This window comes from Pteronotus mesoamericanus, unplaced genomic scaffold (genome assembly GCF_021234165.1).
Source record: "Pteronotus mesoamericanus isolate MK-2021 breed Mesoamerican mustached bat unplaced genomic scaffold, CSHL_Meso_final contig_75, whole genome shotgun sequence".
Taxonomy (NCBI): Eukaryota; Metazoa; Chordata; class Mammalia; order Chiroptera; family Mormoopidae; genus Pteronotus; species Pteronotus mesoamericanus.
This window is the reverse complement of record NW_026555249.1, coordinates 4,673,615-4,698,804: the sequence shown is the minus strand read 5'-3', so window position 1 is coordinate 4,698,804 and position 25,190 is coordinate 4,673,615. Positions and strand designations below refer to the sequence as shown.

General features: G+C 46.7%; 1 protein-coding gene across 1 annotated transcript in view; it reads left to right on the top strand.

Moving 5' to 3' along the window:
* The window catches only part of MTMR12 (myotubularin related protein 12), a 56,948-nt gene that overhangs the window by 5,674 nt on the left and 26,084 nt on the right, over nt 1-25,190 (top strand). Inside the window, exons 2-7 of the mRNA XM_054583914.1 lie at nt 13,614-13,674; nt 16,454-16,596; nt 17,562-17,634; nt 18,453-18,583; nt 19,883-19,976; nt 23,171-23,300. Of these exons, the coding sequence (XP_054439889.1) occupies nt 13,614-13,674; nt 16,454-16,596; nt 17,562-17,634; nt 18,453-18,583; nt 19,883-19,976; nt 23,171-23,300 (632 nt within the window). The remainder of the gene's footprint in view (nt 1-13,613; nt 13,675-16,453; nt 16,597-17,561; nt 17,635-18,452; nt 18,584-19,882; nt 19,977-23,170; nt 23,301-25,190) is intronic.

Genomic DNA, 25,190 nt, shown 5'->3' with positions numbered 1-25,190 from the left:
AACAGCTGCTTCATGGACAGCCACCACATTAGGGCCAGACACTCCTAAGTACCCTATTTTCCATCTCTGACTGCCATCAAAATCTTAGGCTGTGGCAAACCCATACTTAGAAATTTAAAGTTCTAGATTTTTCTCTGAATATCCCCAACAAGATGTTTGATGTTCTTGGACTACTTCTACGTTAAACCATCCTACATAATAACGTACTTTAGGGAAAACTCGATTTTTAGGAGCCACAATTTTTTCTGTCACTATAAAAGATGTATATCCTGTTTTTATGATAAAGACAATGTAATAAAGTTGCAGACTTTGGAAGTTAGAAAAATAAAGTCACCCTTAGTTATGCTACCCTAACCAGAGCAATTATTTCTCTCTCTTTTTTTTTTTTTTAGTATTTCTAGGCTTAGTTCATGTGTGTATCTTAAATGGCTGCAATCATAGTATGTGTAAAAATCTATGACCTACGTGTGGTTATCAGATTTGATGATGGCACTGCTGATCTGTGGCAATAGAGCTTATACTTTGAGTTGCTTTTCCAGCAAGGAAACACCCTTAGTTTCTCATCACATTATGCTTGTGCCTTCTGATGTGCTCTTTTTTAGGAGTGTAAGAACAGTGGGTTTGCAGTTTAATGAATCATTTAAAATAAACTTCTTAAGATAGGTTGGAAAGTAGGATTGAACTGGAATAATTTTATAGCCTCTAATCTGCTGCTGCTCTGGGTGGAGGAAGATGGGAGGTGGAAATGGGGTGGGCCCCCGGTGGGGAGTGAAGCTGTGGGGAGGCAGCGGCCCCTCCTGGAGCCCTCTCTGCACCCCTGCGGCGCTGAAACTCCAGGGAAAGCAAACGCTTGGCATTCGCTTTCCCTTGCTAGCCCTCCCTTGCTAGCCCTCCCTTGCTAGCCCTCCCTTGCAAGCCGTGAGTGAGTCTCCATTATGTTTCTCAGTGAAAAGTGGGAATAAGAATAATACCTCTCCTATCTGAAAGGGTACCTGTGAATATTTGGGACTATTAAATGTGATTACGCAGGCCAACCCTTAGCAGAGCGCTTGGCACATGGTCAGCCTTCAGTAGATGGGGGCTGTCGTCATTGCTATTCAGAAGCTGTTGGTCAGAGCTGCTCGGAGGGTTCCGGAAAGTGCTTGATCATTAATCTTAGAATACAGAAACGCCTCCCATCTAATGTGTTAATGAAAGTGGAGTTTTTAGTCGTTGTGGTTGTTGCCATGGTATGCCACGAAAGTGCACTGTGTAGTAACTCTTTCTTAGAATATTTTTCACTCTCTCTAAAAGTTTCTTTTTCTCTTTTCTTTGTTCCTTTATTCATTGGAGAATGATTAGATTATATTTAAAATTCCAGCAAATGCGAACACTTAGTAGTTGACTTTTCATTGTTAATGTTTGGCCTTTGACATTTTGCTGGTTTCATTCTGTGCACTTGTTTCTCTCTCTCCTCTCATTTCTAACAAGTCTGTGTCATGGGGCACATTTTGTCCATTTATCACGTGTATTCAGTGCTTTACTGAAGATATGAGTATGTAAAATCAAATTACCTCTGGGAGTAATAACTCAATTTCTCAGGCAGTTGAAGACCATGCTGTTCTGATTTCACATATGAATGCTTTCCCTAAAACAACGTCGTCGCGTTTCCCGGCTCAGCCGTCCTTCGTTGTTCCTTGCAGACCTGGCTGGTGGGCAGCCCTTCTGAGGTGGCCTCGAAGTCCTGCGCTGTTTGCTCTTGGGGAGGCGAGGCGCTTCGGCCCCAAGAGAAGCTGGGCCACAGTGGTGAAATACTTGGAGATCTGCCTTTCCCCTGTGACAGGTTGGCAGCCTCTGTGACAGACAGTGGTCGTGAGCTGCTGGGCTTTTGCTTTTGTTTTTGCTAGAAGGGTTTTAGAATTCCTGGGAAAACATTGAAGGGAGTGAACCCAGTCTTTTGGATGAGAAGTCTCATTGTTCCTACCTTTTCTCAAGACATAAAACTGAATTCCTGTTTTGCTTTAATCCTTTGAGATCCATTTCCTATTGTGACTTCAGCTCTCTTTGACTTCCTTTCCTCACCTGTAACATTGGATGTCCACTCTGCAGGCTTATTTTGACCATGAGAAGAAAAACTATGCATACCCAGCCCAGGACCTGGCCTATCATATGGTGGATACCCTACAAATGCAAGATGCTTTTATTATTAAATGCTAGATGCTTTTATTATTAACAATAACTTGAATTGGAAGAATTATCGATTGTATACCTACCATTTGCTAAGCTCTATGTTAGAATTAGGAATGCAAAAAAACCAGTGTGTGCACTGAGGTTGTTCCCATTCGGATGAGGAGGTGGCAAGTCAACAGATGGCTCAAGCACACGGAGGCGAGCGCTGCCTGCTTGAGGGAGGAGGGTGCAGAAGGCTCTCGGAGCACGGAGGAGGGCCCACTGCGAGCTGCTGCAGCACCCGCCGCCGCCGAGGAGGGCTGTGTAGGGCTTGGAAGGGGCAGGTTTGAGTGGGCTCTGGTGTGGGGAGAGGGGGAGGAGGTTGCTGTAGCTGGCAGGCCAAAGGGACAACTCGAAAGACTGAGCGGCGCCCTGGGACCAGGTGGCTGAAGCATCCATCCTCATCCCTGGTGTAAGACTTGTGTGGGGGGTGCAAGTGAGCGAAGTCCTGAAGAGTGGAAGCCCCCTGGGGCGCCACTAGGGTGGGCAGGCTTGTTTCTTCCTCTCTCCTGATGCTGCTTCCCCATTAGGTTCGTCTGGCCCGCCATGAGCCTGTAGGCACCTTCTCATTTGCCGCTGATTTCTCTTGTGCCAGGACCTTGGAAGAGCTTCCACTCCAAGGCTCTTAGCTCCTCAGCAGCTCTTCTGCTGGCCTGTCACTTCTATAGTGGCCCTGGGAGGGGCGGGGCGGGGCGGGGGCGGCACGGAAGGCAATGCCATGTGTTTCTGCAGCTGCTGTTAGTCACATCAGTTAAATTATAAGACTGACAGCCCCATAAATGCCACCAAGCATTTGAACACATCCCAGGGTTACCTCTGTAAATGTAATGTGGGGCTTAGGAGTGTGGCTTTGGAATTAGAGCTCTGCTGCTTGCTGACTGTGTGGGATCGGGCTGGGTGTTGAACTCTGAGCCTCAGCCTCCTGACTGATGAAATGGAAATTGAAATAATACTGTCTAGCCCGTAGGATTGTTCTTAGTCTTCTGAGGCAGTCCATGGAAAGTTGTTAACAGCACCTGGCATAGAGTAAACACTTATTAAATGTTGGTTGTAGGGGCTGTTACCCACCTCCCCAGAAGCTGTAGCTCTGTGTGTGTGTGCGTGTGTTTTCATATGCCCTGCAGGCCACCATTGCAGGTCCTGAGAGTGGCAAGACTCGACCTACATCCATTCCCTTCCAGCATTGCTTTCCCTTGCACTCTCAGAGCCTGCGTTGGGGGCGCGGTCCATCTTGTGGGACTGTGCTGCACTCCCATCGGGCACCTTTCCTGTCTACCTGGAGGCCTTCCTGCCCGCACAGTGCTCTTTTTCAGTGAGCGGTTTCATGGACTCCTCTGTCCTCCTGGAACAGCATTTTCCCGTCTCCAGGAGGATCCATCGGCGGCCCCTTCTTTCCCCAGTCACCGTACTCCAGACCAGGCGTGGTCCCTGGGCGCCCCGTTGGGAGGGCCTCGGTGGTGGCCCGTCTTCATTTCCATTGCTGGCCCCTCTGCCAGCATCTGGCGCCTGGGGCTGCAGAGCACAGCTGCTGCCCTGGCCTCTCCACTGACCTCTGACTCCTTCTGCAGCACCCCGAGTCCCCCCACAGTGTGGCCAGGCCGCGGACACAGCCTGCGTGGGTCATTTTCCTGTTTTGGGTCCTCCCTTCCCTGTGTGCCTTCCACGGGTTTCAACCTTGACCGGTGTCCAGGCTCACTGCGGATTCTGCCTACTTCTGGTTTGTTGAGAGAGAGTTAGCTTGACTTTGGGAAACCTGGGCTGTAGCCATTTCTTTTCTGTGTGGCTTTCATTTCCTGATTTATAGAGTTGGATTAGGGGAGTGCTTGCAAAACTGTTTTGTACAAGGGAGTTTTGTTTTTTTTTTTAAAGATCTTAACATTTATTTTTAGAGAGAGGAGAAGGGAGGGAGAAAGAGAGGGAGAGAAACGTTAATGTGCAAGAGAAACTGATCAGTTGCCTCTCCCATGCCCCCAACCGGATACCTGGCCTGCAACCTGGGCATGTGCCCTGACCAGGAATTGAACCACCTACCTTTTGATTTTCAGGATGATGCTCAGCCCACTGAGCCCCACCAGTCAGGGCAAATGTGCAAGGAACTTTTATTTTTAAACAACATTGTTTCTTGGGGAACTTTTCCAGAGCACACTGTCCCAAGTCCTGCGTTAGAGGTGGGGGAAGGGGGGCGCACTGTGAGTAAGTTACAGGGGGGGACACCTGCACTGGGGCTCTGCGTTGCTCTCCGTTACTGTGATCTCTGCCCCCAGTCTCGACAGTCCCCTGTCGAGAACTGCTGTTTCATATGAAATCATAAAGGAAACCCAAATCTGGAAAAAAACGAAAAAAGAGAGGGTGTGAGTATCGTTTGGAAAGCACCTGGCCAGGCAGTCTCGAGGACCCTTGTCACGTAGCCTCTTTGCATTCTCAAGTCTTTTTTTTTTTTTTAAACAAGCAAGGAATATTTTACTGTATGCATTTCTCAAAAGGAAAAAGAAAAAGAAAAAACCCCCGCAAAAACAGAAACCAGAAATAGGAGCCAAGGACAAAGTTTTCTAGCTCTCCAGGATCCACAGGGCACCGCATCTTATAGAAACATAGCTTGTACAAGGACAGAGCGTACTAACCAACATCGCCCTGCTCCCCTAGTCAGAGAAGGCCATCCGCACTGGCATCCTCCCTTTGTTTTTGCCTGTAATGGAGGCTGTCTGCACCTGTGGGTCCTGGTGACGCAGGTGAGCGTCCTCTACTCCGTGGTGTATAATCGCTGCATGTCTGCGGGCCCCCTGAGAGCAGGGCTGCAGTGCCATTCAGTGTGGCTTTGTGCAGCTTAAGATGGTGTCAGAGAGAGCTGTAGATCTGGGCCATCCCAGGAGAGGGCCTCAGAAGGTAGCTGGTAAGAGCATCATTTTGAGGTCTTTTTTTTTTAAGATTTTAGTTATTTTTAGAGAGAGGGGAGGGGAGGGGAGGGAGAAGGAGAGGAAAGGAAGAGAAACATCGATGTGAGAAAGAAACATCAATTTGTTGCTTCTTGTATGCACCGACTGGGGACCAGACCTGCAACCCAGGCATATGCCCTGACCAGGAATCAAACTGACTGCCTTGCACTTTGCAGGATGATGCTTAGCCAACTCCTGCAGTGATTTGGGTAGTTGAGGTGCAAAACTGTATTAGGCCTGCAGTGTGGTTGCTGACTGACTACTCTCCAGAGATCTCTCTGCCCCAAGATTCAGTTTTGGCATGAGGTGCTTTGTCCTAAAATATTCCTTCTAGCTGTCACTATGGCTTGGAGTTTGTTAAACCAGTGACTTGGCATGGGTGCCTGAAACCATGCCTCTGGCTTGCCTTTGCTTCCTCAGGCAGCTTCACATTCCATCAAATGAGCAACCCTCCCTGTTGGAATTGAGCCAGCCGACTACTTGGTGAGGTCAACTCTATGGGTTCGGAGGCTTACACTGGTATTTGGGTCTTAACATTTATTTTTTAGCTTCCCTGTCTTACTAAGGAGAGTTTGATAAAGCGTGGGAGAGTTTGATAAAGTGTTTGGATTGTTTAAAGGCCTGGGGTATGCTTGGTAAGAGTGATCCTTGCTAAGAAGCTTGAGTGAGTACTACTTTCACTGCCCTTCAGTAATTGCTGAGCTGTGGCGCCTTGCCTTGACCAGTGTCGCTCAGTTGGTTGGGCATCATCCTGCAAAGTGAAAGGTTGCCAGTTCGATTCCCTGCCTGGGCACGTGCTTAGGTTGCTGGTTCGGTCCTTCCTCAGGGTGTGTACAAGAGGCAACCCATCAATGTTTCTTTCTTTCTTTTTTTTTAAAGATTTTATTTATCTTTAAATAAAACATCAATATGTGGTTGCCTCTTGTGTGCCCCCTACTGGGGACCTGACTAGCAACCCAGGCATTTGCCCTGACTGGGAATTGAACCAAGGACCCTTTAGTTTGCAGGCCGGCCCTCAGTCCACTGAGCCACACCAGCCAGGTTGATGTTTCTTTCTCACATCGATGTTTCTTTCCCTTTCTACCTCCCGTCCCCTGTCTCTAAAAATAAATTAATAAAAAAATTTTAAAAACCAAAAACATTTAAATCATTAAAGAAAAATGCCAAAACAGGGTGAAGGCTTTAGTTTGGGTCTTAGCAGTTACTGCCTTTAAAAAAAAAAAAAATCTGAGATAAGGAGAGAAACACAGTCCAAATGTGAAAGAAAGGATTTAGAACAGACGCATGTGTCAGCATTGCTCAGCTGTTAGGGCAGCGCCCTGTCAAAGGGTGCTGCCTGTTTCCCTGTCCTGAAGACTTGCAGTTGAAAGGACAGTTGATGGTATTGTCTGGTAATGGGAAAAGTGTTTAAGGTTGGTAGTTGCCTAGGGCTGCGGGCAGGGATGGGGTGGGTAGGGAGAGGGAGGGGATGGAGGCTAATGGGTACGGGGCTTCTTTCAGGCATGGCAAAATGTCCTCAAACTGCGGTGGTAATGGGGATTGCAACTGTGGGCATATACTGAACACCGTCCAATTTTTCACTTTATATAGGTGAGCTATGTCTTAATACAGCTGTACAAAAACAAAGTTAGAGTCCAAAGCACTAAACTTGGTGTCAGAACTCCTGAGAACGAGTTCTGGTCACCACCTCTTTAGCTACGTGAGCCCAGGCACATTATTTAATCTCTTGGAGCATCGTTGGCCTTGTCTGTAAAATGGGGATGGAAATATCTTGCAGGATTGTTGTGAAGATAAATGACGTAGGACGTGTGAAAGTAGAGCTAGTCAAACCTCCAGCAAATTATATATTTGTGTGTTTAATTTAGACATTTATTGTTGTGGATAATTAATGCTTAGTCTGACCTGCTCTTGAGAGTTCCCAACTAGCCCTGAGAAATGAACACCTGGGGTGGCTGAGAGCTGATTTGCACGCTGAGTAAAGGGCAGAGCCCTTAAAGACAGGTACCCACACGGCTCTGTCTGTGGTCTAGGACCTGGAGTCCAGACAGAGGTTGTCAGCTTGCCTCTTACTGCATGTCTGCTTCCCTGCATTCAGATACTGTTTTCTTAATTTATGGCCAGAGTAATTGTTGCTCGTCATCGCCATGGGCCTGGGCCTGGTGGAGCTGGCAGAGGGGCGTTGGTCATGCTCTCAGAGGGGAGGGAGCCTGCGCCTCAGGCTGGTTGGGAGCGGGGAACCCGCAGCCCTGGAATCAGCTCAGGGAGCAAATCCTGTTGTGATTTCTAGCTCCCCCCTAGAGCTGGACGGTGACAAGATCAATGAGTCTCTAGTCTTCCTCTTCGGTGGTTTAGAGTCTGGGTGTGAGTGTGCCCCTGCCCTGTCAGGGAGACCAGAGCGTGTTTCAAAAGCCAGCTCATCATGGACCCATGTAGTGATTTTTAATAGAGTTGTTTCTTTATCTCTCAAGAACTATTAAGGATTAGACTGTTACCAGGACCAAAAGTTACTTGTCTCTTTGTATTGTTTTGATGTATACATTCTTTCAGGAGACTATTAATGACTGTCTACTATCTGTCAAGGATTACACACTGAGTTGAAGCTAAAAATATATAAAGGTACAGCTCCAGCCCCCCGTTGGCATCGTCACCATCGATGACAGTGGCCTGAAGTAAGAGAGCAGCAGCAGGGATGGACAGACATGAAAGGGTTCTGGGGTGGCTAAGAAAGCAGAGCAGACAGAGCGTGGAAGGCAGGGAGTAGTTAGGATGACTCCTGAGGGGCTGGCCTGGCTGGCCGGGTGGAGGGAGGGGCCATCTACCAGGCCACACTCCAGAGGAGGATGAGCTGGTTTGGTGAGGTGCTGGGGGGATGTGATGAGCTGATTTTTAAATGTGAGTTTGGAGAATCTGAGGGGCATTCCAGGGCAGGGGACCTGGTGGCTGTCTGGGTGTTCAGGTTTCGAACTCCAAGAGACCTGGAGGGAAGAGCCGTTTGGGGGCCACCAGCATATGTGGCTGGCAACGCTGTAAGTGGGAGAGCTCATCCTGGGTGCACAGGCCTTGCGGGGAAGAAAGAGGACCCTGGAGACATGAGGAAGAGCAGCTGGAGAGAGTGGTGGGCATTTGGCCGGGAACTCCCTTCTGCCGATTTTCTGGTCTCAGTATAAATGACACTTCCCAGGGGTAGCAGTCTTCTCTGGCCCTCTTTGGATGCAGTTAGGTGTTTCTGCTCTATTTGCCTCACAGCCTGTCCTTTCCTGATCATAACACATCGCGTATGTTTTTGTTGCTTGTACTGTGGTCCTCCCGTGTGCTCTGGGAAGGCGGGGCTCTGTGTCGTGTTTGCTCCTGGGTTTGCAGTGCTGGATCAGAGCAGGTGCATAAGAAATGATAGTTCAGTCCGTGAAGGTGTGTGAAAGGCGAGGGGGAGGAGATAGCGCCCGGGGGTAGGATGTGGTCAGCAGAGACAGGCAGGTTGTGTTGTAGCGAAGAGCATGACGGGTCAGGTAAACTGAGGCTCCGGTCCCACTTCCCCTAACCTTGATCAGCTTCATTTTCCTCATCTCTAAAATGTGGACAATGATGGCAGTTAACAGTGTTTTGAGGATTAAATGAGATGATGAATCGAGAGGTGTAATCTGTAGGCCCTAGTAGTATTGCACTAATTACCCAGTGTTCTAGTCATTATTTTTTGTTTGTCTGTCTGAGCTTCTTGATGGCAGAAGTCAATTCTTCTTCATCTTTTTAGCCTCAGCATTTGATATTTATGATATCTGGAATCTGTTTGTTGAAATGAATTGGTTTATGTTAGAGATCGGTCAGCTTGCAGCTTTGAGTAACCAAACATACAACCCGAGCGTTGACTCACTGGTTTCGTTCACAGGGTTCACTGGAGCCCTGCGCTTTGGGCCACTCCTTCTCAGAAACATATTTATGCGGAGAGGTCCTAATGGCACGGCAGCTGTGTGCAGTGGGTCCCCGTAGGCATGTGTCCTTGGGCCACACGCTTGCTGAAGGGCGGGCAGTGTTCTCACACCTTGTTCGGTGTACGTGGGCTATGGCTCAGCGCTGGGTGCAGCTCTTAGGTACTGCGGGGGCAGTGGCGGTGGCGGGGCCCTGGGAATTGTTGATATTCGAAGTGGGAGCATGAACAGATGTAGCTCCTTTTGATCTGTGGGATAAAATGTGAGGAAACGGAAAGACTTGTTATTCACGTCCTTAGCCTCTGAAACAAAGGGAGCATCCATAACATTTGGGGTAAATGTAGAAATAAGAAAATAATAAAAAACCCTCAATGCTGATCCTACCACACTGGCAGAACTTCCCATTTATGTTTATGCTGTTGTTATAACTGAATTCAGGCCCCTGGGACATCCGGGGTTTGAAAACTTGGACATTCTCCAACGAGTGTGAGCAGTCTGCTGCTCTTCTGTGCCATAATAGCAAGCTTTGTCCACGCTCAGATGAAGTAGCAAGAGGTGCCACCCAAAGCACATGGGCCATGTTTATGGCCACAGTTGTTGAAAATTTGCATCACTTTCAAATGAGTTAGTTTTCGGGCATCTTAAGAAAGAATTTTGTCTGTGTAACTAGTGTAACAAGTTCTGCCTGACTATTAAGAAACCCTCCCTTTCTGCCTTTTGTTCCCCCTGCACACTGAACATGATAGTTAATTGGGGTCAGAAAGGACTTCATTCCACATTCCATAGTTTCTAGAAATAAGATTGTCATCATTTGCTGTTTAGGCAGCTAGGTCAGGAGTGTCCAAGTTGAAGGACAGTGGGACAGAAGGAGCAAAAGGTTAAGGGGGACTCTGGGCCCTTCACTGAAACCAGGTGACAATTTGAGAAGTTCCCAGTGCCCCAGAGAACAGGGATAGGACAGGCAGCTGTCACTGGACAATGGCTGAATTGGCTGCAAGATCCTGGGGTGATGCCAGGCCCTTGCACGGTTGTCGCATCGCTGCAGTTCTCACGGAACAGGCTTCGCGGCTGCTGGTCTTTCTGGATCGATGCCGCGCATGTGGCAGCCTCTAAGGGAACGCAGTCTTCCTCCGGCACCGTGATGTGGGCCTTTGGCGGTGCCCACACCCTGATACTGTGCCCTGATCTCCCATATGTTTCTCTGGGCCCTGCTAGAGCATTTTTAAAACTTCTCAGCATTCAAAGTCATTATTAATTAAATTATTCAACAAAATCTTTTCAGCCCTGACTGTGTGCAAGGCCTGTATTAGATTCTGGGGCTGTTTTGTGAGCAAAAAACCCAGACAGACACACATACGCTCAAACAAAAGCAGGCAAAAGGCCTGGCCTCAAAGACTTTATAGGTTGGGGTGAGATAGACTTAATTACATGAACAGGTGCGGAGTTGCATTTGTGACGAGTGCTAGGAGGGTGATGTATACGGGGCCGTAAGAGCCTTGTAGTAGAGACACTTGTCCTGAGATTCGATGGAGACCCAAAATTCACAGGGCAGAGAGGGGAAGGGGAAGCATTCCGAGCAGAAGGAACTTCCTGTGGAAACAACTGAGAATGGGAAGGAGCATGGCAGGTGTGGGAGGTGAAAGAAGGCCAGTGTGGCCGACGCGCAGGTTGCACATAGGTGGGGCCAGGCTGAGAAGGGCCTCGTGGGCCAGGTTCCATCGTTGAGTTTATCCTGCCAGTAACGCAAAGCGCCCTGGGTTCTGAAAGGATCGCGGCTGCTTTCGGGTAGAGAACAGAGAGAGAACAGATACAGGGAGAATGGTTGGAAAGCTGTTGCAGTGGTCCAGGGGGAGATGGTGATCTCTTGGTCTAGCACTGCTGGAGGAGGTAAGAGAGGAACGTGGATTCTAGACATGTTCACTAGGTAGTATTGATAGAATTTGGTGATAGATCGGATGTTGAGGGTGAAGGAGGCGGTGTCAGTGGGGAACAGTTCAGGGTCACCTCTAGACAACATGCACAGAGGAGTCCATGTTGGAGCCTTTCCTGGAATGTGTGGTGAGTCAGAAATTCCCCTTGGACTTTTGAGGATGGGTTGGTGGGGGTCAGTCAAGTTTGGGCCTTAGAGGACCCAGTGGAGTAAGTCATAAGAGGTAACTCTTTCTGCTGGTGATGGAGAAGCCCCAAAGCTCTTTCCACGTGGCCAGCCATTACTCCTGCGGACAGGTGGGTTTTGTTTTTGATTTTTCCCCTTCAGCCTCCTTTTGCCTCGCCACAGTATTCTTCTAGGCTTTCTGTGGGCACTTCCAGTGATGTTTGCTTTGGCCTGGTTTCTGGTGGGGATACCTCATGTGTTCACTGATCTTTCTGTCCTGGTTTTCCTTTTTTCCTTTGTTACTTCCACGGTAATAAGAGATAGTATGTCCGTTCACAGAAGAGGTAGTATGGTGTCGTGTAAGAACTAGACTGAGCCAGCCACCAGGCTCAGCCCTAGCCTCCACCACGCGTTCGCCGGGTATCGTCATCTGCAACGTGGAGACAGCAGTGGGCATTAACAGCCCTGCTTCAGATGCTTGCTGTCTGAATTAAGTGGATTAATAAGTATAAAGCCCTTTAAACAATGCCTGGCACATGAGGCTCAAGAACAGTTTATCACCCTGGCTGGGTAGGACAGAATCCTAAAAGGTGTCTCCTGGTAGCTAAAGAAAGAATTCCATTAACCATTTCAAGAACTGATACAAGTGGTTTGGGGTACTGTAAAGTCTTCATCATCAGAAGATGACAGATATTTCTGTGGACCTAGCAGTAGGCTAGCCCTGTCCTTGCTGGCTCTACTGTTAGAGCCAAATTCCAAGCACTAGTCAAGATGATTGCTCGAGTTTTCAAACAGCCCCCTGAATTTAATGAACAGCTTTGCTCTCTCCTCAGAGGAAGATGATAGATAGACCTGTCAAAAAATAATTGTGCTTTAATATAGCTCTTTGCCAATGACAGGTGATGAAAACTCTCCATGAGACTATCTGAATTACTGTATTTTGCTGTGTATAATGTGCACTTTTTCCCCCCAAATTTTTGAGGGAAAATAAAGATGCGCATTATACACGGGTATAATGAATACATACCAAATCCTGTGTATAATGCACGCAAAAACGTGCGTGTGCACAATACACAGCGAAACATGGTACCAGCGCACTGTGACTCCTTAGGCGTGTGCTATGGCCTGAGTGTCTGCAGAGGGAACAGGCCCCCCAGATAACCGGACACTCTCGAGTCTGAGAAGCACGGCTGCAGGTGGACTTGGTTCCACCCTGGGATGGCATTGTAGCCATCTCTAAGATGGACCTTGCTCAAGACGGGTTCTCCGAAACAGCCGTGACTTGTTCTTCAGCCTCAAGACGGCCTTCCGCCCTCTCCTGGACTCGGCTGTGCCCTGGTTTCTTCTAATGCCACACTTCAGACGGAGCTGACTACTCCAGAAAACTCAGACCGCCCAGAGCCTTCTGCCAAAAAAAAAAAAAAAAGAAGTGAAAAAATTCAAATCCAGTTTTATTTGTTGACAAAACTGGTTGTGTCTTGTAGAATGTTCCAGAGTCAGGATTTTGCTGGTCGCATACCCATGGTGTCATTTAACATGTTTCCCTGTCCCAGTGTTGCTTATAAATTGGTAGCATGACACAGACGCTCAAGCAGATTGATCTTAGCTATTTGGGCAAGAATGCTTCCTGGTGGTGTGTTCATTCGCATTCGGAGGCCCCCCAACCCCCGAACCGTGCCTCTCTCTTTGTTAGTGTCACAGCCGCTTATGACTGTGCATTAAGGGTTGCTGGTTATCTTTGAATGGTCAGTAACAACTGAATCTAACAGGGGGCATTTGAAGATGTTTTCATTGGGAAACAGTGGCACAGAACCCGGCCTTCGTTTCTTATTGAAATGATTGTGCCCGCGGCACTGCCTTGGGATCTTAGGTAACTCAGAACGGGCAAAGGATGTCCCAGCTGTCTTCCTGGAGTCCTGGTATGCTGTGGAGTAGATGCATCAATACTGACTTTATAATTATTTTTATTATTTTATTCTCTTTTACAGAGTATTAACTTGATATCCATTCATATTTTCTAGTTCTTATCTTTAAGCCCTTTATATAAGTCCATTTTCTCCCTTTTCAGTCTTTTGCTTTTAATCCTTGCTTCTCACCAGCGGGGGCGGGGCAACGTTCCATGGGACGTCTTCCATTTGCTTTCGGACTCTGAGTGGCCTTACTGTGCTGTGTGACCTTTGATCTTTCAGATACTGCCAATCTCTTTCGCTCTGCTTGGGGCGAGGAATAGTTGTCAGTCCTAAATAATTAGCTTAATATATTGAACTAATTTGTTGGAATTTTCTGTCTCCCTTTAGTTAAAAAATACTTAAAAAAAAAAAAAAGTAACTAGCTTGCCAAAGAAAAAACTCCTGAGGGTTCTGTTTTTGTGTGTATTCTGAAAGCGTGGCTTAAGTTCACTCATTTCGAGCCCTTAAACAAAGAAAAATATTACCCTTTGCTCTTCTCTTTTAGGAAATTCACACAAACGAAAAGGAAGTAACAGAGAAGGAAGTAACTCTTCACTTGTTGCCAGGTAACAGTCATGTTAGCATCATGTGCAACTCAAAGCCAGTGTTAATTATGTCTTTCCTACTATCACTATATATGACTTTGTTTTCACCAGTCAATATGCAACAGTAATGAGTGGGACAAAATATCAAGGTCTTTAGTTCAATAATTACACACCTGAGTCTGAGTATTAAAACATCTGGAAAGAATATTTCCTCTCCCCAACCAGTTGAAAATAAACCTGGGAAATTGTCACTGCTTTCACAGGCAAATGAGGCCTTTTTCAGGCTACCTCACTTGGCCCCATCCAAGTCCTGGTCCTCAGTGAGGGAGACCTGGGTCCCCCACGAAGCCCCGCGCCCGCACTCTCATCCTGTGGCCCAAGTGTATGCCACCGCCCTCAGCGAACGCTGCTCCCAGGCTGCAGCCCACCTGTCCTCCGCGTCCGCGTCTGCGCACCAGCACCAGGCGGGCTGCGGTTTACCAGCCCCCTGCCAGGACTGCCAGGGCTTTGCCCTGTGCTTATCACCAGGGAGCCTGGATTGCTTGGGAATTTTTCAGATGGAGGAGAGTGGCTCGATAGCTTGAGTCAAGCTTTAATCATGTCTGAATTCAGAAACAACTACTTGGTAGTGTGTCCTCTTCATATGTGGGGCTATTGTCTGAGCTGTACATTCAGTTCTCCTTCCATTTTCTGTTTTCTAACCCCAAATAGCTTTTTAAAATAAGTTTTTAAAGGTACATTTTCCTAAAACAATAGGGACTTGTTCTGATACTTTTTATTTTATTCCATTTTATTGGGAGTATATGTATATGCACAAGTTTCTGGCTGATCCACCTTATTTGGTAAATATATTGGAATCCTGTATTTATCTGTCCTCACCTGAGGACATGCTCACTGCTCTTAGAGAGAGGGGAAGGGAGGGAGAGGAAGAGAAACATTGATGTGAGAAAGAAACACCGTGATCGCTTGCCTCTAGCATGCCAAACCTGCAGCCCAGGCATGTGCCCTGACTGGGAATCGAACCCATGACCCTTTAGTCCGTGGGATGCTGCTTCAACCAACTGAGCCACATTAGCCAGGCCTATAAGTGTTTTGTTTTGGGTTTTTTTTAAAATGATTTTTAAGTTTGAAAGTCTTTTTTCGTATAATAATAACCTAAACCTTAATCCATGTACCCCATTGTCTTTGCTTTTCTTGGATTGGAGGTTCTGAGCATAACTTTATTTTTAGCATAGCATTACATACATTCTCCCATCTTCTGGGTTACCTGATGGTCTCTCCTGGGTACGCAGCCGTGAGCTCACAGCTGACTTCTCTGAACCCCAGCTTCCTTGACTAGACCAAGGTCGTTTCCAGCCCCCATGATTCAAGACTGTGTACACACAGATTGGAGACTGTGGCGCAGTGCACGCCATGTTCGTGCAGCCTCTCCTGGGGGAGTGGCCACTGTGCGCCCATTTGTCGTCTCCAGCGCCTGACCCCAGATGGGTAACTGCTTGCCTGGTCTTGGGGAGAGAGTCACTGGTAAAAGCCGTCTCACTGTAGGAACTGAAAGCACAGGAAGCCTTGCTCACATGTCGTCCACCTTGGACTTAGCTGAGGCACTTTTTTCTGGGACTATTTTAAACCTGAATGAAGCCCTGATTTCATTGTTTCCTTCAAGCTCTGTGGTCTCTTTAGAGGCTGACCTAGTGACTGAACCATCTTTCAGTACTTCCTTAGTAATTAACCCCTTAGAAGATGACAACCATACTATAATATGTGTCCCTTGATAGTCTTAGTGTCTGTGACTTTTCTCTTTACATATTGAAGGTTAGACTAAATGAATTTCGAGTCAAACAATAAATTTGAAGACATTGAAGGAAATACCCGGAGGGAGATTCTCAGGGGAAAGTGGTTGTCTGTTGGAGGAGAGGAAATTTCTTTTCTTTTTTGTTGCAAAGTATTTACGCTTAGTGTTTCACTTCCCATATAACCTTCTCTTTTCCTGCCCTCACCCAGCCAGCCAGCCCTGATGAGCTTCTCTGTGAGAGCAGAGAATGCTTATCTTTCCCTAAATCCTGATTTTTTTACTGTAAAAGAGGATCACTCCGTCTCCAGGAAGCACAGCTTTTCATGTGGGCTGGGTGCCTGCAGATAGAGCAGGAAAGGTGATGCACTGAGAGGAAATAATCTCAACTAAGAAAGAGAGGAAACAGTTTTTTCCCCCCTACAAACCTCTGACCTCCCTTTTCCTCCCATCCTTGTCTGTGGAGCCAGTGGTAGCGTGGTCATGTTGCAGCCTCTGCATCTGAGGAAGTTGCTTGAAAGCCCCGTGGCCAGGGAGACGCCCACTCCCTTTGAGCAATTCCAGAGAAGCGGCCCACTCTCACCGCAGAGTGGGCTTGAGACCTGCATTCCGGAGCACGCTGGCGCGCCTTTCTGCCTTCACTCGGTTAGGGTGTTGCTTCTATGGAACATCTGCTTAGGTCCAAGTAATAAAAACATTAAGGTCTTATGCTTGCATGTGTAGCTGAGCTCATTTCCACCTCTTTGGAAACTTCTGTTATTCCGTGAGAGGGTAGAAGGAGGCTCTGTGGAAGGTGTATCTGAGTCATTTATCTCCTCTGTCAGTGGTCCCCGCTCTGCCTCATCTTCTACTTTAAGTTTTGCGGCTGCTGCCTTGTTGGAAAGTGTAAACTGAGTGCTGCGTTGTGTTTTGGGTTGGGCTTTACTTGAATACAGTTGTGGAAGCTTCTGCTCTTCGCATGCGGTCTGTTCCCTGAGGGCTCTAAAGAGGATTTGTTTTGGTTTCACCCAGGTGAGCAGCTGCTTTGTGAAGCCAGCACAGTACTGAAGTATGTCCAGGAAGATTCCTGTCAGCGTGGGATCTATGGGAAACTCGTCTGCACAGACTTCAAGATCGCTTTCCTGGGCAGTGACGAAGCCGCACCGGCCAATGATGTATGTCCGAGCACATTCGGCTGAATTTGAGGGGGCCGTGCAGCTGCGGCCCCACTGCTTTTCCCCAGCTTCTCAATTACTCCACCCCCCAACACACACAAGCACAAAGGACTAGTCTGCTCTCTGTCCTTCAGGATCTCCTTCCAGTGTAGAACTATTCTAGAAATTTCCGCTCGTGCCTCCTGTCACTCTGGCTTGCATTTGCCTTCATAGATTGACACCTCTTACTTTCTTCTGTGTTTCATCGCAGTGTGTATCGCTCATTGGAATGACATCTCCCCAAATATACTGGTTCCCCCATGTTTTTTCTATACTAAACTTTTCCTTACATTTGGGAACTAAGTTTGATTATGAAACTGATGCTGAATATAGCACTTAAATTCGGGTTTACTCTGCACCGAGTGGTGGTGTCCTTGAAAGACCTGTCCCTGCTTATGAAGGACGAGTGGCGCGGTGAGGAGAGAACTGGCCACCCTGCTCAGTGGGCGCCGTGCGTTAATGGAAACGCAGCCGCCGCGGCCCGCCCTTGCTCCTTGAACAGCAGTGCCCTTGCTGTCTCCAAGCGTGGCCTTCTGGCTGCCGTCCACTGCAGCAGCTTGGTCCCCAGTCCTGTAACAGACAGCATGTACAGCCACTTGCGTCCCCCGGTGTCCATGTAGCTGTCCCTCACCTACTTGCGCCTGCGTGGGGGAATCATAGCCTGCGCACCGCTGCCCAGCGCCTCTCGAAGACCGTGTGGGCCATAGTGGGTTTGCCTAGGAGCAGCCTGGGCACGGCAGGCTCTTCCTGCGTGTGACAAGCCAGTGATCACAGCTGTCCTCACACCTCTCATCGTCCCTTTCCCAGGCGTGTGGCTGCATTTCTGTTTTTCTTAATGTGTGAGTGGAGAATGGCGGTTTGTTTTCTCTATAAATCTCCAACAGTGCATCGCGAGGAGTCACAGATGTCCCCTTTGAATCTTGTAGGAAACCCAGTTTAAGAATAAGGTGATAGGAGAAAATGACATCACTCTTCACTGTGTTGACCAGATTTATGGAGGTAAGTATCTGGGGTGTTGCCTGCTTTTGTAGCTGATAATGTTTTTATGGTCCTTTATAGTTTACTAAAATCTCTTCCTATATGTATCTTGTTTACATCAGTTTTATGGATGACAAAATTGACACATGAAGTGACTTGTTTGTGGTCACTAGTAGCTGGATGAGCTCAGACATGAACTGAGAACGTGTTCTTTCTAATACTCCACAATGCCATTATAGAGTAGATTTTGATCATGCTTTTTGCTGTCAATGTAGCTGTGTGGGTTTTACTTTACAGGTTGACCTGATAAAGGTCTCATGTACTGCATTTGAGTGTCTTTTTCTGCTTTCAAGCCTCTGTCTGCTCCACTCCTCTATTTTTGTAAACAGAACTTTCAGAAATCATTCAGTAGTCATTCGTGCTGTTTCCAATGCCAGTGGTGCTGCATGGTCCAAACTCTGGGACAGGGAGGAAGGTGGCAGGAGGGGCCCCCCCGCCATAAACGCAGGAGTCAGCCAACTGTCCCTAGTTGTCTCCCTCCCGCCTTTTGTAATCTCAGCTTTCAGGGCAGGGTTATCCGCGCGTTGGTGGAGTCGGTTCTTTGAACAGCTGCCGTCCTTTTCAGTCCAGGGCTTCCTCCAGGGGAGTGAAGGGCCCAGCGTAGCGGGGTGGGGCGGGGTGGGGCAGGGTCCTGGCTGGCAGTTACTGAGGTGGTGCCCCTCCTCTCGCTTCTGAGAGGCCTCCTTAGGAGTTAATAGTACACCTTGTTTCTTTAGCGCTCACTTGGTACCTTATAACATAAATTCCATTCCTGATTTTATCATTTGTTGTATGTGCAGTGTTTGATGAGAAAAAAAAAACTATCTTTGGACAACTGAAGAAGTACCCTGAGAAACTCATCATCCACTGCAAAGACCTCCGGGTATTCCACTTTTGTCTGAGGTACACAAAAGAAGAGGAAGTCAAAAGGGTAACTAGTTGCATGTGTTTTTAGGTTTTATTTCCCATCAGGTTTTCCCCACTAACTTTTGCTTACATTGCATGTAGATTGAGGGGAGCCTTTTACTCTGTGGAGGTGAAATTGGTTGTAATCTCGCATGCTTTGATTAGAATGGAGAGGAATTTGGTGAAGTGTGCCTGTGTATTACCTTGGCACATGCGCGCTTCTTCAGTCCATGGTGTCTCTATTCCTGGAGCCTCTGAAGGGTGGCAGGTGGAAAGCCAAGGTCGGCAGGCAGTTGGGGAGGAGGAAGGACGGAGCAGCTAGAAGCAACCCTCTTTCCTTGCCCCTGACAGCCTTTCCGAGAGGCGGCAGCAGTGACGTCCCCGCCCACCCCAGCTCCTGGGTAAATGAGCTTATACCTGGGGGGTAGTGGAAGTGTGCAGAAGGAGGAGGCAGAGGTGACGAGGTCAGAGGGCCAAAGCCAAGTCACCAAATGAGCCTGTGCTTTTGGACACTGTAGGGAACTTAATCCAATAGCCACAGCAAATTAGGATATATAACTGGGTGAACTGGTTGTAGTGGTCATTGTGACTTCTAAGATTTCTCTTACTGAGATACTGAAGGTCTCAGACTTGCCACTCTCATGATAAAGTCCCTTGGGGAAACCAGGCGAGAGGCCAGTTCATCTGTTGTCTTTGGCTACACTGAGTCATGCACACTTACAGGCAAGTCCTTGATTTTCTTTCAGGTAGTGTGGAAGTTCAGTTAGAATAATAAACATGACTTCAGTGTCTGTTCTGAGCAGAAGGGTGATGTAGGTGTGGAAAATTCCCTGAGAAGCCAGAAACGTCATTTTGAATGATGATTTTAGTCATCTGTCCAAACACACTTTTGTTTGGAACCTCAAACAGAAAGCACAATGTGTTAATTTCTTTTTATTATCTTCTAGAAAAAAATCCTAAATGCCACAAATGGATCAAAATAACTAAATGTTTTGGTTATCTGGTATCAGCTCTATGTCTTTAATGTCAGATTTTTAGGGTGTCTGAATATGGCACTTGAGGTTTTTTAGCACTTAGTTTTTGAGAAATTAGACTATGGTTCACAAATTTTCCTAGAAATTCAAAGCTCTTAGAAAACCTGACAAAATATTTGGCATTTGTGCATTTGGCATTATTCTAAGAGATTCGGCCATAGGCGCAGATCTCAGCAAGAGTTTTCGTATGCTGCCCCGCAGAACCGGTTGGTTGGCATGACTGAAAACTTAGCTAGCTCAGTGCTTACTGCCCAGAATGTGACTGTATGCCTTCTTCGGTTGTTTTCTAGATTGTCAGCGGCATAATTCATCATACCCTGGCTCCTAAACTGCTTAAGCGATTGTTTCTCTTTTCTTATGCAGCTGCTATACAAAACGGAACAGGTAAGTATCTTCTGGGTTTCAGTTTGTAGGTAGGTGGATCCTCCAATTTCTACCTGAAACTAGTGGTGCTTTCTCTACTTCTCTAACAATTGGTCACCTTTGCTTGGGTGACACATTCAAGTTTCTTTAAAAAAAAAGTTTCTATTTTTTCTGTGATCTTTGTTGTTTTTTACTTATCTTTGAGATTTGTTGTCTTTTTTGTGAGGAATTTTTGATTTGATTGTTTCTTATGAAAGATCAAAGTTGTACAAAGGAGAACACATCAGGCAAGAACCAGATGTCTCACGGAAGAGCGTGAGAGGCAGTATATTCATAGGAGCCAGCCTGTCTGGGTTTGAATCCCAAGTCCACCAGTATTAGCTGTGTGGCCTTGAGCAAATTACTTAAATTTCCTGTGTCCTGGTTTCTTCATATGTAAAATGGAGATAGTAGTGATATTTACGTCACTAGGATATTGGCAAGATTAAATTAGGGAATATACTTACTTAGAAGAGTACATGGCCCATAGTAAACCCTAAGAGTGTACAGTTAGCATTATTTAAAAAAGAACACATCAGGAGACTAGCTTGGTTAGAAAACTTAAGATTACAAATATTTTCCATTCAGTTCGCTGAAAGAGAGAGAGCAGGCTTTTAGCTAAGAACCTCTGGGCATCTGAATTCGCTGTTAATAGAGGCCGCATTGTGCAGTGTTTAACCCACAGAGGTCTGTCTTCTTCCTCCTCTGGGTCTCTCCCCTCCATCGTCAGTCCCCTTGCTCCACCCCTTACTCCTAACAGGAGACTGACATCGGGTGATGCCATGTGCTGTGTGCTTTCCCCCCAGGAAGTGACCTGTTAGTTTAACGCCCGTATTAGGCTTTCTGAAATGCCAGGTTGTCTTGTCACTTGCGGCTCATTCAGCAAGCACTTGCCGAGTGCGCGCTGTAGGTCTGGCCCTGGGGATATGGAGGTGAAGGGACTAAGACCTGGCCCTCGAAGAGCGCCACCTCAGCAGCAGCCAGGTGACGGTGCCCCTGTTGGAAGGGGCCATGGGAGCAAGAGGAGGAAGTGCCTGACCATCCGGGGGGAGGGAGGGCGAAGGCTGTGCATGGCGGGCGTGGAGGATGTGGGAATCTCTGGTGGGCACAGAGGCGGATTTTGGACAGAGATGGGATATCTGAGAGAGCAGGTTGCAGTTTGGGAACTGTGGTGATTTAGTTGAAAAAGGTATGAATTTCAGGGTCTCTCCATGAAATTCAGGCTTGAATTCACATCCTTGCTCAGCTGCTTAGGAGCTGTGTGATCTTGGGGCCTCTGGTTTCTCATTGGAAAAAAACAGTAGTGTTAATGCTTCCTTTGAATTTTTGTGAAGATTATAAATTATTAAGCGCATGATACAGAGGGGACAGTCATTAAGTGAGGGTTAATTGGGAGTATAGCTGCCTGTCATTCAGGACGTGTTATGTTCAGAGAATTACGCTGATGTAACATATAGTAAGCATTAGTATTAGGCTGAACATAAAATTTGTTTCTTCATTCAGCAAGTTCATTTTTGTGACAGATCTCTTCACTGCAGGTAAGCGTGCAAGTGCCGACGAACTGGGTGCTGGCTTACAGCAGCTGGTTGCAGTGTGAGACGGATTTTGCTGACCGCTGTTATCTACATAAACATGTGTTGGCATTCCACTGGAAAAGTCACCCTCTATTTTTTAGGGGTTCTGCTTCCTCATATCTGCTTCCTGACCCAGACCCAGCGTAGGGCGGTGTCCTGTTGGGCCCACATGGCAGTCTGTGTGCTGGAGCCTCTGCCAGGGGCGACCTGGTGGTTTCGTTGCCTTGTGGTGGCTTTTTGTGCCATGGGCCCAGAATATGGAACGTCTCGTGTTCTATTTTAATTCCACCCTTCTTTTGTCCTTTTAACCCCCAATTTTTATAAGTAAAGATTATAATAGATAAATTTGAATTGACCAATTAGTTTTTTCACTGAGTAGGGGTTTGTAGAGGTGGCCACTTTGCAATCTGAACATCTGTAATTATTCTCAGGCTTACCAATTCATAAATATGCTTTGGCTGAAAGGTCCTAAATGCTTAGTCCATGGGGAAATTCTTTTCTTCCAGTTATTACTTTATGGAAATTTTCTTTAGATCTGCCTGGGCTTGAATCCCAGTTCTGCCATTGCGTAGCCCTGTGCTCTTGGGCACGTTATTTGACCTTCCGGTGCCACACCTGTAAAGTGGAGGAAATAATATCACCTCACCTATGGGACTGTAAGGATTAAGTTCATACATTACAGCATATTACAATGCTCAGAACAACGCCTAGCACACACTAAGTGCTCTAAGCTTATATAAGCTTAACTACTGTTTTTTCGAATCATTATTCTTGTTATCATCCTTTGTACAGTGATCTGATTTTATTAAAAAGAGCAGGTGGGAGTTTTGTCAAGACTTTATTTTTCCCAGAATGCTTGTTTTTTAAATGTGCAGAGGCTTGAAATAACCAATCTATGTAAATACCCAAAACTATTGTGGTGTATGTCACCCCCAGGAAGCAGTGCTGTGGCTTGGGAGAGGGTCAGGGACAGTCAGTGGGACAGAGCAGTGCTCCTGGGCATTTCCTTCTAGCAGGTGGTCACAGGGCAGGGGCAGGAGCAAAAGTACCGTCGCCGTAATGCAGCCGTTGGCTGGCAGGCCCTGACCCCGCCATGGCTCGCCGTGGCCCTCAGGAACCAGGTGTCACACTGGAACGTCCTCTTGCTGGCAGGGTATCTTCAGATTGAAGGAGGATTTACATTCAGGAATCCTACATGCTGTTCAGATGGATTTGCCATCCTACCTACGCACATGTTGGTGGGGCTAAAAATATTCTCTGAGCGTTTGTGCTAAGCCTGTCTTTTAGTGCCTCTCAGGATCTTTTTATGTTATATAAATTATCTCATGGTCAGATGACTGAAAATGGAGCTGTAATTACTTTTGCAAGGAATGGAACTAGAACAACCCCTTTCCTCCAGAATCAAGCAACAGAACCTCAGTCATAATTTTGGATTAATGACAAAAAAGAGAAACGAGGTTAGGATTAAGTGGTGAATTCATTCTGCTTGGATAAAGATGGGTGTAGTAAAGGAAACTGGGGCCTGAGGATTCACTCTCACGTCATTAAAATACCAGTGCTTCATGATACGATTTTATTGTCTTTTTGAATTTCTTTTGCCAGCCACCACTCCCAAGAACCACACTGTAATGTTTGACACACTTGAGGACTGGTGCTGGGAATTGGAGCGGACTAGAGGCAACATGAAGTACAAAGCAGTGAGTGTCAATGAAGGCTACAGAGTCTGTGAAAGGTAAGGTTTCAGTGCTGTGCTTTTTAAAACAGCTTTATTGAGATTTGACTCACATGCCATACATTTCACCCATTTGAAATATACTGTGTTCTGAAATATATTCACACAGTTGTGCAGCCATTACTATGGTCAATTTTAGAACGTTTTTGTCATCTCCAAAAGAAACTGCATACCCATTAGTAGCCTCTTCCCAAGTTCTCATGGCACCCCCGGCCCTAGGCATCCACTTACCTACTTCCTGGCTCTGTAGGTTTGTCTGTTCTGGACATTTTATAAATGGAATCATGCAGTGTGTGTTCTTTATGCCTGGCTTCTTTCATTCAGCATAATGGTACCATATGAAGGCTCATCCTGTTATAGCATGTATTAGAATGTCATCTTTTCTATCACTGAATAATATTCCATAGCACGGATGTACGTATACATCATGTTTTATTTATCTATTCCTCGATGGACATTCGGGTTGTTTTCACTTTTCAGCCATTATGACTAATGCTGCATTGAACATTTGGGTACACGGTTTTGTGTGGATGTATATTTTCATGTCTCTTGGGTAAATACCTGGGAGTGGAATTGCTAGACCATAAAGCGACTCTGCATTTAGCTTTATGAGGAACTGCCAGACTGTTTTCCACAGCAACTACCCCATTTTACGTTCCCATCAGAAAGGTCCCGTTTCTCCACATTAATTAAAGTATCCTTTAAAACATTCGAAAGAGAATTTGTGTTTTTCTCCCCATTATTGTATCTGTCACCTAAGTGTAAAATTTTTCGAGGCATTTCTGAACTTATATTGTGTATTTGCTTTTCTCTTACCAAACACTTCATTTATTCATTCAGTAAGAATTTTGAGTGCCTACTATGTGCTAGACAGTGTCCTAGCTACTAAAGATACAGCAGGAAACAGGGTCTAAAAACCCCTGCCCGCCTGGAACTGCCTTACAGTGGAAGGAAAATGATGGCAGAATAAGTGAGCATTTATAGGATATTAAAAGGTGGTAAGCGCTACAGAGAAAAACAGGTGAGGGAAGGGGTTAGGGGGTATGGGAGCTGTTGGTGGGGAGGCCGGTCTGAGCGGGAGCAGCAGGAACCAAGGCCCGAGGTGGGGTCTCATCTGGCTGTGTGAGGAGCGGCGGGGAGCCCAGGGCTGGAGAGGAGCGCGGGTCGGAGTGGCGGGAGGCGGGTCCGGGAGGGCGGCTGGTGGCAGCTGGCGGGGAGGCTTTCAGAAGAATTTATAGCTCAGCGAGGAGGAGTTTGAGCAGAAGTGTAATGTGTTCTGACCTACATTTTAAAGGTTGACTCTGCATAATTCTCTTTTAGAAAATCGTACCATTTTGGAACATAATGCCCCAGCACTGTGCTAACAGTTTCATAAAATTTGCACAGTAATCTTCCCTTATCCACGGTTTTGCGTTCCGTGGTTTTAATTACCTGTGGTCCACTGCAGTCCTAAAATATTAAATGGAAAATTCCAGAAATAAACAGTTCATAAATCGGGTGCTATTTGAGTAGCACAATGAAATCTTAGGCTGTTTAGCTGCATCCCATTGGGTTGCGGGTCATACCTCCCTCTGTGCAGCGTGTCCCCACTGTAGACACGACCTGCCCTCTTGCTGGCCCTCTCGGCTGTCAGGTTGACTGTCATGGGGTCACAGTGCTTGAGTTCGAGCCGCCCTTATTCTACTCAAAAATAGCCTTAAAGTGCGAAATTGGCGAGCGATGCGGCAATTCAGTATGCCAAAATGGAGCGGTAAAGTGTTTTCAAGAGAAAAGGTGAGTACAGTGCATTAAGATATTTTGAAAGAGAGGGGAAAAATCACATTCACATAACTTTTATTATAGTATTTTGTTACAGTTGTTCTATTTCATTATTAGTTATTGTTAATCTCT